Source organism: Elephas maximus, chromosome 9, assembly GCF_024166365.1.
Source record: "Elephas maximus indicus isolate mEleMax1 chromosome 9, mEleMax1 primary haplotype, whole genome shotgun sequence".
Classification (NCBI taxonomy): domain Eukaryota; kingdom Metazoa; phylum Chordata; class Mammalia; order Proboscidea; family Elephantidae; genus Elephas; species Elephas maximus.
The window spans coordinates 100202790-100220764 of record NC_064827.1 but is presented as its reverse complement, the minus strand read 5'-3'; the positions used below and the strand labels follow the sequence as shown (position 1 = coordinate 100220764).

At 40.2% G+C, this 17975-nt stretch overlaps 1 protein-coding gene across 1 annotated transcript in view; it reads right to left on the bottom strand.

Moving 5' to 3' along the window:
* The window catches only part of RASEF (RAS and EF-hand domain containing), a 101235-nt gene that overhangs the window by 12425 nt on the left and 70835 nt on the right, over positions 1-17975 (bottom strand). Inside the window, exons 10-16 of the mRNA XM_049896888.1 lie at positions 15404-15638; positions 14619-14741; positions 14363-14507; positions 12840-12921; positions 11358-11472; positions 5665-5784; positions 3928-4004 (exon numbers count right to left, since the gene is read on the bottom strand). Of these exons, the coding sequence (XP_049752845.1) occupies positions 3928-4004; positions 5665-5784; positions 11358-11472; positions 12840-12921; positions 14363-14507; positions 14619-14741; positions 15404-15638 (897 nt within the window). The remainder of the gene's footprint in view (positions 1-3927; positions 4005-5664; positions 5785-11357; positions 11473-12839; positions 12922-14362; positions 14508-14618; positions 14742-15403; positions 15639-17975) is intronic.

Genomic DNA, 17975 nt, shown 5'->3' with positions numbered 1-17975 from the left:
CCCCCTAGCGTTTCCAAGAAGCAGCTGGTGGATTCAAACCGCCGACCTTCTGATTAGCAGCTGAGCTCTTTACCACTGTGCCAGCAAGGCTCCACATAAAACATTAGTTGCTGTTAATTACTTGTTATTTTATTACTTATTTCTAGGCCTTTATTCTGGGCTGGCCTAGAATAGCCTTCCCTGCTCTTCTGTACTAATTCAAACTCAGTCTTCTCCTGAGACTCAATTTAATTGCTAGGTCCAGCACCGAGCCTTCACCAACAACTTGTATCTCTTCTTTCTGGGAACTCCGATGGCCTCTGTCAGGTGCATATCATATGGCACCTGGTCCTATGTTTTCTACCTTCTTTTTTTCCTCTAATGTAAAAATACAATTTACACTTCCTTGACACCTGTGCTGAGCCTAGTCCAGGGCTGTGCGTGTACTGAACACTCATAATAATACAGGCATTGTTGAATCTGAAAGCAAATACTGAGAGGGGTAATGCTATACCCACATCTTTCATCTAGCCTTCAGTTTCTTTAATCCACCCAAAATGCAAGCATGCCCATGTTAAGGAGATCCAATAGATACAGTTCTAAACAACTAAAGCAGGCTTAAGTCTGGGAAAACTAAGTTACCTAACCAAAAACTACCATATGCTTAAAGACTGCATTTTAAATGACTCAGTCTTATGGACAAGTTTACACGCCATGAGCCCGGCTGTTGGGCTGAACCGATATATTGGCCCGAGCGTTTTTTTTTTTTTGTCAAATTTGAGGGCATTGATCAAGTAAATGCTGGATGATCTTAAATCTATTGCAAAATGTTGAAAGCCTATGGTTCTGGTAATGGCAAATGTACTTACCAACGGGACAATGGTTGTGAAAGCCGTCCCATTAACACAATAGGGAAATGGCATTTCTAGGAGAAAGTTTTCCTGGGATTGAGATGTTTTCCAAGAAAAACCAGACTAATTCAGGTTGTTAGCCGACCATCCATGGCCTCCTTTCAAATCTGAGTTCAGTTCCGACAGAGCAAACTCGTAGGCTCCCCCAGTTCCCGTTTTATGACATTACATGGTGGTGGGGAGGGAACATGTTTGGATCATGTTATGGGAACTAAACCAAGAACTTCATTTTGCATTACATGTAACTTTCTAGAGGCTGTAAAACTTCTAAAAATGTTCATTTTACCCATGAAGACTTTAATATTCCCATTTTAAAACTTAGGTACTTTGACAAGCAAATCCGAAGGCAGAGTATAAAGCAAATTAAAGGCTTTGCATATTTTCCTTACTTACAATTTTTATATTTAACACTTCACTAATAAAATTAAGCTAACCAAAAAACTCAAACTCGCTGCTGTCTAGCTGATTGCAACTCATAGTGACCCCACAGGACAGCACAGAGCTGCCCTGTAGGGTTTCCAAGAAGTGGCTGGTGGATTCAAACTGTTGACCTTTTAATTAACAGCCTGACCTCTTAACCATTTCACCAGCAGGGCTGTAAAAACTAAGCTAGAGGCCTCAATTTAGGCCATAATGCAACAGAAATAATAACAACCCTTGATAAGTGATTCACAAAAAGCTTGCCTTTAATTGTTTAAAGCTTAAAAAAGGGAAACGACTACTTGTCTGTGTCACAGGTGAAGTGCCCGAGTTATCAAGATGCCTTTGCACACCAGCTGTGCTAAGTAAACACACACAGTCTGTGTCTAAGCTACACTGTAAACTGTGCCCACGCATGAGCTGACCCTGCCTGTCACACTGCAGCAGATGGGGAGACCGGCACCAGCAGCTCACGGCCTCCCCCACCTTTATGATACAATAAAGAGAATTGATTCTGCTCTCAGGGAGTGTCCAGGGCACTTTACAGGCACTTCACTTCGCTATGACCCTATACAATAATTCAGCATTAAAGACTATTATGTTATGTTGTTCAGTGGCGCTCAGGCGATTACACACAGAATCATAGAAAATGAGAATCAAAGGAGCTTAAAGGTAATTGTATTCGGCTCCCTTCTTCATTTTACAGATTAGGGATGCCTCAAGTAAGACAGGAGTCAGTGGTAGAACTCTCACCTGCCATGTAGGAGACCCAGGTTAGATTTCACCCACTGCACCTCACGTGCAGCCACCACCTGTCTGTCAGTGGAAGCTTGTGTATTGCTAGGAAGCAAACAGCCTTCAGGGGAGCTTCCAGACTAAGAAAGGCTAGGAAGAAAGGCCTGGAGATCACCTCCTGAAAACTAGTCCATGAAAACACTATGGATCACAAAGGTCTGATCTAAAAACCAACCATGAGGATGGCAGAGGACTGGGCAGAATTTCATTCCATTATATGTGGGGTCACCATGAATTGGGAACCAATTCGATGGCAGCTAATAACAACAACAAAAATAATGTCTAGCTGACGACCTCCTTGTGATCTCCTTCCTGATCTCTCTGAAGGGACAGCAACAATTATTCCAAGGCCCTAGTTCAATTATTCTATTAATAGAACTCTATTTTATTAATCACTACAAACCCTAGATCACTGATAGAAAAGTGGCATTTAAAAATACTGCAAAGCATTTTAATTCTCAGTGCATATTAGCAGAAGAGGCTGATTATCCTACTAAAGTTAAGATTCTTATAAAGTCTCACAAATAATTAGCAGAAGAATTACATGCCTAAAATGATGTTTTTGCTTTGTAATTAAAGATCATTGGCTTGGTTTTTGTTAATGTGTATTTGTGTGTGTGTGTGTGTGTGTGTATTTAATCCCGTTAGGTCAGTTAGGATCGACCTTTCAATTTCTGGCAGAAAACTGAGCAGAAGATATAAAGCTAACAGATGTTATCTTCTCAGAATACTCCAAGGAATTACCATACTCACATTTACAATCCAGGTTCCTTAATGATGCAATTTTCACCCTAATTTACATCCCAAAATGTTATGTATTATTAACAACATTGCTTTAGCTTAATAATTACCTAGGTAATAATTTGAAAAAGTGTTTCCAACTGGCATGATACACAATTTGCTTTGCTGTTTTTTTTTTTCCCCCTTTATTCTGGAAGATGTCATAATAGACAATTGTATTCATAATAGTCTCTTGTATTTGAAATCTGGTTCCTGGAAATGATCCCTACAAGTCAACTGTTAGCTTTGTGGTGACATTTTGCAGAAATGTCAATGGCACCTCAGATGCACCTGCTTTGTTTGGCAGTAAAGGTATTCTGCCAATGTTCACAATGAGTAAGCAGCATTACACATTTTTATAAAATCTGTTTATTTGCTACTACTACCACTAAAGAGAGAAGCCCTGGTGATGCTTATCTTGCTAACCAAAAGGATGGCAGTTCAAGCCCACCAGACACTCTGCTGGAGAAAGACGTGGCAGTCTGCTTCTGTAAAGATCACAGCCTTGGAAATCTTAGGAAGCAGTTCTACTCTGTCCCACCACTTGGCTCTCATTTTGTCATGATGTGATGGGTTGCATGTTGCTATGATGCTGGAAGCTATGCCACTGGTTTTTTGAATACTATCAGGGTCACTCATGGTATACAGGTTTCAGTGGAGCTTCCAGACTAAGAAAGGCCTAGTGATCTACTTCCAAAGATTAGCCAATGTGGAGCACGACAGAATATTGCCTGATATGGCGCTGGAAAATGAGCCCCCTAGGTTGGAAGGCACTAGATAAAAGCCGTTAACAATGGACTCAAACATGCCAACAATCATGAAAACGGCTTTGACCCGGGCAATGTTCTGTTGTGTTGTACATGGGGTTGCCAGGAATCATAGCCAACTCGATGGCAGCTAACACCACCACTAACATTAATGAAAGGCAGTGTTTTTAAACGTATATTAAAACTGCATGTTATGGTCAAGAAATCTGACATATGTATCAACTAAATGAAAATTCAATCCAATGTCGTTTTCTAAATATAATGCAAAACTTTACCGAGCAAGGTGCAAAACAGCTTCCAGTATATTCGAACCATCTTTTGCACTTGTTTCACAGAATAATGCCCCATAGGTCTGTAGAAAAGAAATACACACAATTAAAGGCTTTAGTTGGGTTTCCTGTTATCTTTTCTTTTAAAATTAATAAAAGTATTTTCCTGTTGAGCATACTAAGTGTGACTAACAGCTGAGAAATTTGATTCAATTTCAATACTTAAAAGACAAAAACAATAAAAGCTCTTAGTCATTCCAGGAATAATTTCTAGCAAGAGGATTTTTATTTGGCATTAAAAGAAAAAAAACACAAAACAAAAATTTCATGTTTTAAGGTTCTTATTTCTAACATTCATATCTATGCTATCAAGCTGTTCTATCAAATAAGATACCCACCCAAGGATTAAATTTCCATCAAAAGTATGTGTCCTTTAGGCCAGCAGCTAACACACACCCACCTGCACACGATCATCTTTTCCTATCAGGATCTAGCAACCTCTAATGTTGCTAAAACTAATAGATATTTCCCAATCAACCAATCAGCTGCCATTGAGTCAATGCCAACTCACGGCACCCGCACATATGTCAGAGTAGAACTGTGCCCCATAGGGTTTTCAAAGGCCGATTTTTCAGTAGACCATCAAGACTTTCTTCCAAGGTGCCTCTGGGTGGACTCTAACCTCCAACCTTTTAGTTAGCAGCTGTGCCATTAACTGTTTGTACCATTCAAAAACTCCATTCGTTGTTGTTGTTCCAACTCATAGCAACTCCACGTACAACAGAACGAAACACTGTCCTGTTCTGCGCCACCCTTATAATCGTTATTTGAGCCCACTGTTACAGCCACTGCATCAATCTATCTCATCAAGGGTCTTCTTTTTTCTCACTGACCCTTACTTTACTAAGCATGATGTCCTTCTCCAGGGACTGGAGAAAAACTCCATATAGATAGATAAATAGATAGATGATAGATAGAGAGGTAGGCAGATAGAACAAAGTAGTCCTTTCATGGGGCTGACAACAGACAACAATGATACCAATAACAAATCAGACTGTTATTGTATTAACTTCTCATTTGATCCAAAGTACATCTGGATCCACGTACAGGTAAGACAACTCATAAAAAGGTCAGATAGCATTATAACATGATGATAATAATGGAAGAATAAACATTGCCCAGGATAAAATCTGGACAGTAATGAATATCACCCACTATACAAATGCATAACCAAAAATCATTTTAGGCTATTGCAACTAAGCACAAATCTTGGAGAAAAAGAAAGATGTCTCCCTAGTCCCGTCTACCCTGGTGAGACACTGCACCATCTCTGCATAGTAACCCTATGGCATTAAATCTTTCTTTTCAAAACAGGACACTCATTCATTTTTCTTTACTTGAATTCCATGACTATAGGATTCCAGGAACTAGGCGAGAGTGAGGAGGAAGATGGTAATTTTGACTCCTCTTTGTCAATGATGTTTAATGGAGAAACAATGATCAAGTGATCATTTTACCTTTATAAAGGGTCTAATCTGTGGGTTAATTTCACTCATGAATGGGAGCAGGGTCATTGAGAGTTCTGCCTGTGTAAGAGGGACAGAAGCCCCATCAAACAGGATGGAGGTTTACTCTAAGGACATCTTAAGAAAAGGTAGACAATAATGAAAGGCACTGACTCCAAAGCCAGAGAATTCCTTAAGGTCTCTTCCAATTTGGACCCGCCCTTTTTTTTAACCTTACCATGGACAGCTTTTCTCCCATGTATCCTGGGACACATTTTTGGCCCTCTGCAGCAGCAGCGTCACGAAGATCAGCCTTGTTTCCTATCAACATGATAGGAATACTCTCATGGGTTGCATCCTACCACAAAAAAAGAAAAGAAATGTGCATACATCAGCCATTGGACTTAAGATGACGACGTTAAGAACAATGGCAGCAGCGGCTATTGTTTTCCAAATGCATGTTGTGCCACATGCTGTATATAAATATCTTTAACTTCAAAATATCCCTAAAATAACTATATTTTTTTCCCATTTGCAAATAAGAAAACCAAAATTCAGAAAGGTTAAATAGTTTAAGTGTCAGGGCTAGGGTCCAAACCTGGTTCTCCCTGACTCCATAGCCAAACCTGATTCTCCCTGACTCCACAGCCCTTTACATAATTCAATGCTTCCTCCTTAGGCTAATGAGAAAGATAAAAGGCATCAGGATGAATCCTGTTCAGGGTAAAGGAAACATGTGTCTTCTAATTTCCTATTTCCAGCACACTGAACACTACAAAAAAAAAAAAAAAACCCATTGCTGTTGAGTGGATTCCAACTCATAGCGACCCTATAGGACAGAGTGGAATTGCCCCACAGGGTTTCCAAGGAGTGTCTGATGGATTCAAACTGCCGACCTTTTGGTTAGCAGCCGTAGCTCTTAACCACTACACCACCAGGGTTTCCAGAATACTACAAGCCAATACAAGCTCAAGACATGTCACCACAGAATTATATTTGGCTGTGGGGCTCACATCATTTTCTACTGCTTTCACTTCAGACAACGGTGATTACGAGGTGACTTCATTATCCCAGGTATAAAACATAGTAATTCTGTAAATATATCAGGACGAAAACAGGGTTTGAAAGCTCCAAGCACACTGCTATCTGGTTTACAACAAAAGAAAAACGGGAAGGTCTTAAAGCCCAACGTTTTTTCTTATGGAGAGTCAATTACCAATCATTCAAAGAAATAACTTCCAAGGATGATGCTCCCAAATCTGCATATGCAATCATTTACACTTTCCCAGCACCCCTGTGTAAGATGTGAGTGGCAGATCTAAATGTGAAACCCTGCCCCTCCCACCACTGGTCCACCCACTGGCTGGCTGTGTCTCTTCACACTTCTGCCTCAATTTCCCTATCTGTAAAATGAAAGGGTTAACAAGGGCATATTCCTTATTAGCGTCATCAAGACATGACCAGAATAAAAGAAGATAACCTGACTAGCACAGAAAACCAGGCTTCCATTTCTAGACAAGAGAAGTAGTGTCCCTGACAAAGATATCTGGAAATTACTCTTCGTGGTGTCTAAAGACATCAGGTGTTCGTTCAGTAAGGTCCTACATGGGGCTGAGAAATTGGCCTTAAAAGTAATGAAATTATATTGGACCTGGGGTTGCTATGAGTCGGAATCAATTTGCAACGGGTTTGGTTTTAGTTCTCTTCAAACAATTTTCCTTTGACAGAGGGCACCAAAACAAACCCAAACCAAACCAGTTGCCATCAAGTCCATTCCAACTTGCGGGTGACCCCATGTGTTTCGGAATAGAATAGCGCTTCATAGGGTTTTCAATGGCTGTGACCTTTCGGAAACAGATCATCAGGTCTTTTTTCCCAGGCACCTCTGGGTTGGACTAGAACCACCAATCTTTTGGTTAGGAGTAGAGCGCTTAACCACTTGCACCACCCAGGGACTCATGAAGGAGGGCACCAGAAGGTAGTAAAAGGAAAAGAGAGAAGAGAATGAAAGGCCTTCCCCAAAACTAGAAAATGACTCCCCACCACCCCCCTCGCCTGCAAAGGGTTCCGCCCATTAATGTGCTAAGTGTGTACTTTGGTGATCTCAGGGCTAAAGGGGGCACCAATAGGAAACCATTAATCAAACATCCACTTCAGGAGGTCAAGGGTAGGAAAGACTGAATGACTGGCACCTCCTTCAAGTCTTGACTTCAATGTCACCTTCTCTCAGCGAGGCTTTGTTGACTGTGCTAATTACATTTGCAGCCCACTCCCACCATCGTGAGCCTACTCACTTGGCTCTCTCTCTCTCTCCTCACAACATTTATCACTTTCTAGCCTACTAGTCGGAATCGACTTGACAGCACTGGGTTTTTGAGTTTGTATCATACTACTAATTTTCTTCATGTTTGTTGTCTGTCTCCCCCTAGTGGAACACAAGCTCCATAAGCATCAGGCTCTGTTTTATTAAGGGATCTATGCCAAGCATCTAGAACAGTACATGCATATAACAGGTACTCAGAAAATATTTCTGCATGTGTAAAAGTTGAGAAGAATCTCACATCTCAAGTTTCTCCATTCAGCCTTTACCCAAATATTTGATCAGTAAGTTATTCATGACAGCTCAACAAATGGCCACAACAGGAGATATCCATAATTTTATTAAAGATGTTGTAACCGCCTGCCCTATGCCAATGATCACACCACTAATTAGTACTCACTTGTATTGGGGTCATAAAAATTGCCCCTATAGATTTTCCTCAAATAGGTAAGGCTGAGCCATGGGGATGGTTTACTAGGTTCATTATTTTTCTAATGGGAAAGTCAAGTATCAACCAAACCAAACCCATTGCTGTCGAGTTGATTCTGACTCATAGCGACCCTACAGGACAGAGTAGAACTACTCCGTGGGGTTTCCAAGAAGCGCCTGGTGGATTCGAACTGCTGATCTTTTGGTTAGCAGTCGTAGCTCTCAACCACTACACCACCAGGGTTTCTGTCAAATATCAAGTGGTATCCAATTTTTCCCTCCATGACAAATTCAAGCATCCTTCCTTTTCAGACTCTATGAAATGATACCAACAGCTGATAAGATTACTTACTGCGTGCAGATGTTTAGCAATTTTGGATGGCTGGTCACTCTATGTAAGGGCTGTTTCAACACTGTAGCTGACTGCCTTTTCTGCCTCTTTTTTTGGAGCAATCAGACCATAATTCAAAGACTTAAAATGAAGACTAAGTCCAAAATGTTTAACAATAAAAAGAGCTTAGCCATAGATTATTCTCTGGACCCACTGCTCTATCCCAGGAGGAGTGTCACTGATTCCCTTGGGTAGATGTCTCTCTCCATGCACTAACTGGACACTGTAATTCCTTCCCTGACATTAGAGCTGCTTTAATAATCTGCTGCTCAGCCTGGAGCTTTATAAAAGGAGCTACTGGTACTGAATCAGCAAGTCCAATTCTAGCCCCAGCTCTACCCCTGACCAGTAAATAACTATAATCAAGTATCATATACTTTGTATACCTCAGGCTTCTCATAAAAACAAATGAGACTAACAATGCATTTCTTACTTCTTTTGCAAGGATGGATATCATAAAAGGAAAATTTTGTGAAATAAAACTGTCATAAAACTTTAAACACACTTTGTGTTTATAATAATTTTAAGCCATGATGCTTCCGTAGAACAAAATGCATATTTATTTGTCATTTTCTATGTCTTATTGCCAATTGCAATCAGTCATGTCTCACATTACTTTTTTAGTTAGAAAGAGATTATTGATTCTACTTTTTATGGGGTATGAAATAGGCCCAATGGCAGAATCCAGAGGCTTACTTGAGATCAAACAGCCATCAGTTCTCTGTTTAGTCACTACAGTACTTTAATGCCTATTAAAAATTAAAGATGTCACAGTCACTTGAAAAATTATATTAGCCAGTAGTTTTTTTTTTAAAGAGAGAATGCTGCACCATAGTTTGAAATTTAGTATTATGTTGATTAATAACTTTTTGAAGCACACTAAATGTAGTCAAAATCATTTCCCACTTATAAAAAACCATTCACAAAAATGGCTACTATCAAAAAAAGTAAAATAGCAAGCGTTGGAAAAAATGTGGAGAAATTGGAACCTTCACCCATTGCTGGTGGGAATGTAAAATGGTGCAGCTGCTGTGGAAAACAGCCTGCCGGTTCCTCAAAAAGTTAAACATTGAATCATCATACGACCTAGCAACTCCACTCCTAGGTATATACGAAAAGGACTGGAAACAGGGACTTAAACAGATTCTTGTACATCAGTTTTTATAGCAACATTATCCACAGTAGCCAAAAGGTAGAAACAACCCAAATGTCCACCAACAGAAGAATGGATAAACGAAAGGTACTATATACATACCATGGAATATTATTCACCTACAGGAAAGGAATGAAGTTCTAATACATGCCACAGTGTGGATAAAACTTGAAAACGTATACTATGAAATAAGCCATGTACATAAAGGACAAATATTGGTATATATGAAGTATCTAGAATAGACTAATTCATAGACACGGAAATTAGAATAGTTACCAGGAGCTGGTGGAAACAAGGAATAGGTAGTTATTGTTTACTGGGTTTCTGTTTGGGGTTGTCTTAGTTATCCAGTGCTGCTGTAACAGAAATACCACAAGTGGATGGCTTTAACCAAGAGAAATTTATTTCCTCACAGTAAAGTAGGCTAGGAGTCCAAATTCAGGGTGTCAGCTTCAGGAGGAGGCTTTCTCTCTTTGTCAGATCTGGAGGAAGGTCCTTCTCTTCAATCCTCCCCTAGACTAGGAGCTTCTCTGCTCAGGAACTCCAGGTCCAAAGGATGCGCTTTGCTGCCGGCACTGCTTTCTTGATGGTATGAGGTCCCCCTGTCTCTCTGCTTGCTTCTCTCTTTTATATCCCAAAAGAAACTGGCTCAAGACACACTCCAATCCCATTGATTGAGTCCTGCCTCATCAATACAATGGCTGCCCATCCTCCCTCATTACCATCGTAGAGGCAGGATTTACAACATGTAGGAAAACCACTTCAGATGACAAAATGGTGGGTAATCACACAACACTGGGAATCATGGCCCAGCCAAACTGATACACACATTTTGGGGGGACACAATTCAATCCATGCCAGAGGTGACAGAAAAGTTCTGGAAATAGTGGTGATAGTTACACAACATTGTTGAGTGTACTTAGTGCCACAGATTTGTACACTTATAAATGGTTAAAATGTTAGGTTTTATGTTATGTATATTTTACTACAATAAAAAAAATTATTTCCTATGGAAATAAAGGATATGATAACTTTAATGAAAGGCACCATCTCATAGAAGCAAAACAAAGCACAGATGTTACCACACAGGTTTAAAATACCAATCAGTATTTCAGTGGTACTCGGGGATGTCTACAGATCCTAAATTATGACCAGAGGAACGCCGAGAACTAGCTCCTACAGACTTTAGACCTCAGCACATGCTTGTAACTGGGTAGCATTTCACCTTACTTCTACATGCATGGAAGCTTCTATACACATCCAACTACGGAACCACAAGGCTACACACCCAACTGTGCCGTTCCTTGATTGTGAGAGCTACTTCTGTTTTAGATCACCTGCGTTTTTACTTGCTTCCAATGGGCTTCTGATCGTATTTGTAAGAAAACTGAGAAGTTTTATTTCAGAAGCTCCCTTTAGTAGTGTCCTTGGCTTCATGGGACCTACACAGCTCCTGAGGAAGAGACCAAGGCTTCCAAGTGCCATTGGAAATGCTGCCTCTCACATCCAGGTCTTCCTGATAGCTGGGACCAATGGCTTCTAATCAAGTTCACTGAGACAAAGAAGAGCTGCAACACTTTTGAAGATGGCCTACAATTCCTCTGTGTAATTTTCTGTTTCTCTGTTTTGACTTCTTACCTCAATCATATCCACCCATTCTCGCACGTTGAGAAAGCTTTTCTCACATGTAACATCATATAGCAGCAAAACACCATCTGCCCTTCTGAAGTAAGACTTGGCAATACTTCTGAATCTGGAAAAGAGAAAAGCAAATAATAAGTAATTTTTCTAATCAGTCAGTTTGGTGCTGCCTTGTTTTTGTCTCTTTTATGCTCGCTTTTTTCTCATCTTCTGAAAGTTAAATCCCATTTGAGAAAATACAATAGCAACATATTACTATGTAATAGCATCTCCAAGGCCCCAGCAGGCCCAATGGAAGTTAACAGGATGAGTTTTGGGCTACTGATGTAGAAAAGCCAATCATTTTCTCCACCACACAATCCCAAGAATGTCTTGAAACTCCAACCTTAGCAATAAGGTACTGGAACCCATGGGTGGGACACAGAGGTGGCTGAAAGGAGACGCACATTCTAGAAAAATTATTTTGGAGGGGTATGGAAGGGAGGAAGGAGTCCCTCGGTGGTGCAAACAGTTAAGCACTCGATTACTAGCCAAAAGGTTGGTGGCTCAAACCCATCCAGAGACATCTTGGAGGAGAAGCCTGGTGATCTCTTTCCGAAAGGTCATAGCCTTGAAAACCCTACAGAACATGGGGTCGCCACGAGTCAGAACCAACTTGACAGCAACGAACAACAACATAGTAGGTAAGGAGTATTAAGGGTAGATAGAAGAAAAACGACTATTTGTTGGACACCAACATGCGCTAGAAACTTTACGTACACGGCGGATGGGTGGGTTTCATGGGGAAAGAGCATGTCTCAACATATACGTCCTAACTCTAAAACCAAGTACAATATTTTGTAAGTACTTTTAAACAAGGTCATTTTAACCACAGCCATTTTTAAAATGTGGAAACTCCCAGGATATGGAAAATATAAACTCCATGGGGATGCCTATTTCTGTTTGTTTACAGATAAATCTTAGCATTCTGAATGGTACAGAGACTGGCACCCAATACATATTTGTAGAACAACTGAATGGATTCTGTTCCCAAAGAGTTAGACAAGATTAAAACCTATGCTTAATGCTTCCGGTCATTGGTCATGAACGCAAAATAAGGTACTCCCATGAGATGTCAGTCTGCTAAGTAGCTCGTGCTTCGAACCATGAGTCAAGGGGAGCTGACAAGTCTCCTTCTCCTGTTTTTCCACTGCCAAATGGCTTCTTACAACATCACTGCATTCAAGAGTGTTGAGTCACCTAAATTCTCTAGTTAGGAATGGGCACTCACTTTTTCCCAAGAAAATACCAGCTCAACGAAAGCTTAAAAGGTCTTTCCTCTTACCACAACTGATACATAAATGAAGAAAGAAATCCTGGGATGTAGAAAATTTCAAGTGTTCTTGAAATTTTAACAGGAACGTAAAAAACACCAAACGTCCTACAAGCCTTGTCTACACAACCCTAAGCAGAGCCCCAGACATGATGAAGAGCACTTGCCTCTCCTGACCAGCTGTGTCCCAGAGCTGCAGGACAGTTCGCTCTCCGTCTACGACAAGAGTTTTCATTTGGAAGTCAACTCCTGAAAAGGAATACAAGAATGGAAAACAGGACATGAACCATCCCATTGGTTTTTACTTTCAAACCCTCTTTAGATGTGACAAAAGCCAATTACCCAAAGCTCAGTGAGGGGGAGAAGAATGAGCACTACCTTCAAGGAGAGTGACATTCACAGACTAATTACATGTCAGACCACACATGTGAGCAGGTACACCATCTGCAGGCTGGCTGACGTGGGTGAGGATTTAATCCACAAAGGGAAAATCTATGTTCCACACGCCCAGCTAACTAGCTGTGCGTGTGCGTGTGTGTGTGTGTGTGCATGCATGTGTAGATGTTGAGTACCTGGGTGGTACAAATAGTTAACGTGCTCAGCTGCTGAGAAGTTGGAGGTTCAAGTCCCCCCAAGAGGTAACTTGAAAGAAAGGCCTGGTGATTTACTTCTGAAAAACCAGCAATAGAAAGCCCTATGGAGCACAGTCATACTTTGACATACACGGGGTCAGCATGAGTTGGAACTGACTCAATGGTATACGTGTCTGTGTAAGTATACGTGTACGTGTATGTATATGCATATGTGTTATGCTCTTTTAACAACTGAACCAAATTTAAATGAATGTTTGGCTGCATTATCTTGAAGAGTGTATCAGAAAACCATAAATTTACAAAGAAGCCCATTGTGAAGAGTGTAATCAATGTGTTCTAGCATTCCTGGTTATCAGAATAGGAACTCTTCAGATGAAAAAGAAAAATAAATGATAATTTGCATATTTTCAACTCATTTCACTGATTGTTATGCAAACTGGATGGAACAAACCAGGACATTGCATCTTTCCGTGTTCTGAGAGGTATTACTCACGTATTCTGTTGTGAAGGAGGGCAGGGGAGCATACAGTTGGCTGATTTTGACCCTAATGACAAACTGCTCCCTGTATCTGTCCCTTGATCAATATCAAATGATACTTTATCAGAAAGGCTTTCCCTGACCTGACTGCCCTGTGTAAAACTACCTCGCCTCAAGCCTCATTTTTTTGCTTGTTGGTTTTTGCACATTTCCCTCCATTGCTAAGTTCCTAGAGGGTGGGATTTTGCTTGCTTTGTTTCTTAGTGCCTTTAACAGTACCTGCCTCATGGGAGAAACTCAGAAAATATTTGCTGAATAAATCAATCTATCCCCTCAGGCTCTAAATGCGGTTTGGTTGATATGACTGGCTAAGTGGGTAGCTCTGTCCTCTGTCCGTCTTCCTTACCTGAAGTTGGCCAAAGTGGAGGAGGTCCATTCTATAGATAAGGATATATATACATACATGTGGACACGTGTACACATGTGCATACATATGTACATACATGCAGAGAGACAGAGAGATAACTGTTGTAGGTCTGAGTATGTACTCCCTGAAGAAAAATAAAAGGAAACAGAACAAAAGCCATTCTCCCATTATCAACTGAAATACAGACCATACCCAGGGTGGCACTTGTGTTTCCCCGAAATTCGTTCTTGCAAAGTCTCACGAGGAAACTAGACTTCCCCACTGCGGCATCCCCCGCAAGCACAATCTTGTAAGCCTTCTGCGAGCAAGACTTCGGGCTGTCATCTGCTGTGTCTGTCTAGGGGGAAAATCACAGCGGGCGACAAAGACAGGGCTAGGCTTCTGCCTAGTAACATGGCAGAGAAAATTAACACAATTCGTGAATAAAAGTGCCTCAGAAACTATCTACCTGGGGAGAAAGTACTGAAATCGGCTTTCTTGAAGAAGTTACAAAGCTGCCTTCACTCACAGACCCTTGAGGTTTCCAGTCTAAGACTGAACCATACGTCTCTTCATCCCTTATCTCAGGAACCTATTTAAAAAAAAAAAAAAATTAACAGTTAAAAACCAAAGTATCTCACTACACACGTATCAAAACCGAAAACACCAAACCTGTTGCCATTAAGTCATTTCTGGCTCATGGTGACCCCATGTGTTGCAGAGTAGAACTGCTCCCAGGGTTTTCATGGCTGTTTGTCTTGGGACCACATCCATTATGAATTAAAAAGAAACAAAAATATATAGCTGAATCTATAGTTGACACTGCTATGGAACAGTTGTTATAAATGACAGTTTATGAGAACTTCTCCTTAACTTGGTGTAGAAAAGAACATTCCACTGGTTATTTCTCATCTTTTATAACATTTAAAATGGATTCCATGACAGATAAAAGTCAGAGAAATAAGCAAACTAAAAGCCTCTAATCTGTTGCCTTCGAGCTGATTCTATCTGACTCAAAACCAACCCTATAGGACAGAGTAGAACTGCTCCAGAGGGTTTCCAAAGATGTAATCTTACAGAAGCAGACTGCTGCATCTTTTTCCCACAGAGAGGAAGCTGGGTTCAAACCATCAACCTTTCAGTTAGCAGCTGAGAACTTAACCACTGCATCACCAGGGCTCCTCAAAAGTCAGATAGGGTGGTAGAATTTAATCAAAGATGAGACCTAGGAGAGCAGTGATTTCTGGGGCTTACGTCTGTATCTGAAGCATCACCCCCAAAGTTCTCCTGCGTGCACTGTGACCTCTGAAAGCCCCTCTGCTGCTTATATTCCACTTCAGAGTCGTACTCGTTGGAATCTCTCAGGGTGGACAAGCCGCTGTCAAAGCAGCTCTCAGGCAGGCTGTCGACTTCACAATTCATCCTCTGCATAGGGTCACAGAGGGCCAGAGAGTCACAGTCCTCATCCACATAGGACGAGCGGGACGACCTGGAAATAAAGGGGAAGCTGCTTAACCTGAAGGCTGACATGCTGAGAAATGCACAGTAAGACAGCGATGGAATCAACACCTACATTCTCACTTTTGCCAAGAGTCACAATGTATTCCATGATTAGTCATCAGGGGAAATGAAATGTTCAAAGTGTTATCAGTCCATTCTATGCAACAATCGATTCAGATAAAGACACTCAAATCAAACATTAAACAAGCAACACTATCTTTAATTATCTTTTTGATTTCTTGATACAAAAAGAATTAGATGTTAAAGCAATCTCAAGTTGCATTAATGAAGATACAAGTAGAACAAAGGAACTCTTGTACTCCAGTATGGTCCAGCCATAATCAAAGAGTGTATGTATTTCTGGATAACATCTCTACTTAAAAGAGATTCTGAAACACCGATGGGAGAAACAACTATGATGACGTGAGACTCGGAACCCTCCCATGTGAGGAATGGTTTCAATGCTTTCTCTCTTCAACACCTGAAGAGCTGACACATGAAGAAAAATAATACATTGTCTTGGTTACACAAGACAAAATAAGGGCAAACTGACAAACTCCTCTGGGAGTCAAGTTCTTCATAAGCATGGTGAAAAATGGAAGGCATCTAGAAACGTACGATAGAGAAACAGTTTGATATATGACATGAGTTTTCTGCCAGTAATGCTTTGACATATCATCTGTAAAGAGTCCTATAAGGAAATGTTACATAGGGAGATGTCTTAGGTAAAGGCTAGAAACCCTGACTTTCCTGGGTCTTTCCATTTATGAAACTCTAAGATTTTACAAATGAGGGAGAAATTAACATCAAACAAAAACACTAAAAGAAACTGTGTGCGTATTTCCCTCACTACTTAGTTTTGTGCTTCCATTTGATTTTCATTATACCCTAAGCCTATACTGAAATGACAACGGCTGTGACTTACTGAGCACCTGGATATCATTCTAGGGACTCTGCATACCTGGTCTCCTTGGAAAGGAAGATCGGGCAGTGTACAGAGTCTCCAGATATGAGAAGTGATAAGAAATGGACATGCTTACAACTGAAAGGATGATCTCAATGTAAATAAGGATAAGCCATGAAAATCTCAGAAATCAAAAATGTTTTTGTGCAAGCGTTTAAAACTATTTGCAAGGGAGATTTAACCACTTAAACACCTTCTGGAAATATGCTGCTCAACTATAAAGTCATGATCCTAAGGTAGGAAGCTTCATACCATAACTCAATCCAGCTACCTGTGTGTGCATGTGTTTGTGTGTGTGTGTGTATGTATTATTTTTGTTGTTGTTGTTGATTAAACATTTGTGAAACTCTTCTATAACTCATTTCAGGTCAATCTGCAAGGAACATAAAGAAACCATTCTCACTACAATATGGTCCAAACTACTTCAGCTCCATGTTGTCAGTAGTGGTTAGGACTTTTTTTTTTTTTTAACCTACTTAGATTTTTTTATAGGGAGGAAAAAGAAGTGGAATACACGTCCTAAGAACATTTTTCATTACAGTTCAATATGTAAAAATATAAAACAAGTTATATTTTTGTTAGTGCTCTTACAAAAAACACAAAAGCAAAATAAATTTACCAGTTAACATCAAATAAAGCCACAAAAGATACAAAATTAAACACACAACACGCTTTTATTAAGTTTTTAGATTTGCATTAAATAAAAAAAGAAAAAAGTTTAACTTTGGATATCAAACGAATGACCCTCCCGGAAAGGATCATCAGTCCAGGCCACACACTTTGACATACCCCCAAATTAACCTTTTAACTAGCAACACTATACATATATGTACATATACATACTTATACAATGCAATCTTTAGGGTTTTATTACTAAGTTCCAAGTAATAATAGTGCCAATATTTCACTTCACTTGATTAAAAACAGAGCTAAATGCTCCCTTTCTGGTCAGCTTCAGGCACTCCTTTAATACAATACCTCATAAACATCTACCAGCGATACTTCTGTTTTGAAAGTTTTTTTTTCTCCAACATAGTTTTCATCATATTATGCTAAGCTATTAAACACTTACAGATGACGCTAGATAGTCTCAACCTGTATACCACAGTAATTAATTAAACATAGTATTCTACCTGAATACATCATTTTTTTTTCTTTTCCCCCAATACCTGTGATTCCACAGAGTCCCCGGGTGGCACAAATGGTTAAGTGCTTGGCTACTAACTGAAAAGTTGGCAGTTTGAATTTACCCAGAGGACTGCAGAAGAAAGGCCTGGCAATTTACTTCTCCAAGATCATAGCCGCTGAAAACCCTAGAAGCGCAGTTCTACTCTGACACACATGGAGTCACCATGAGTTGGA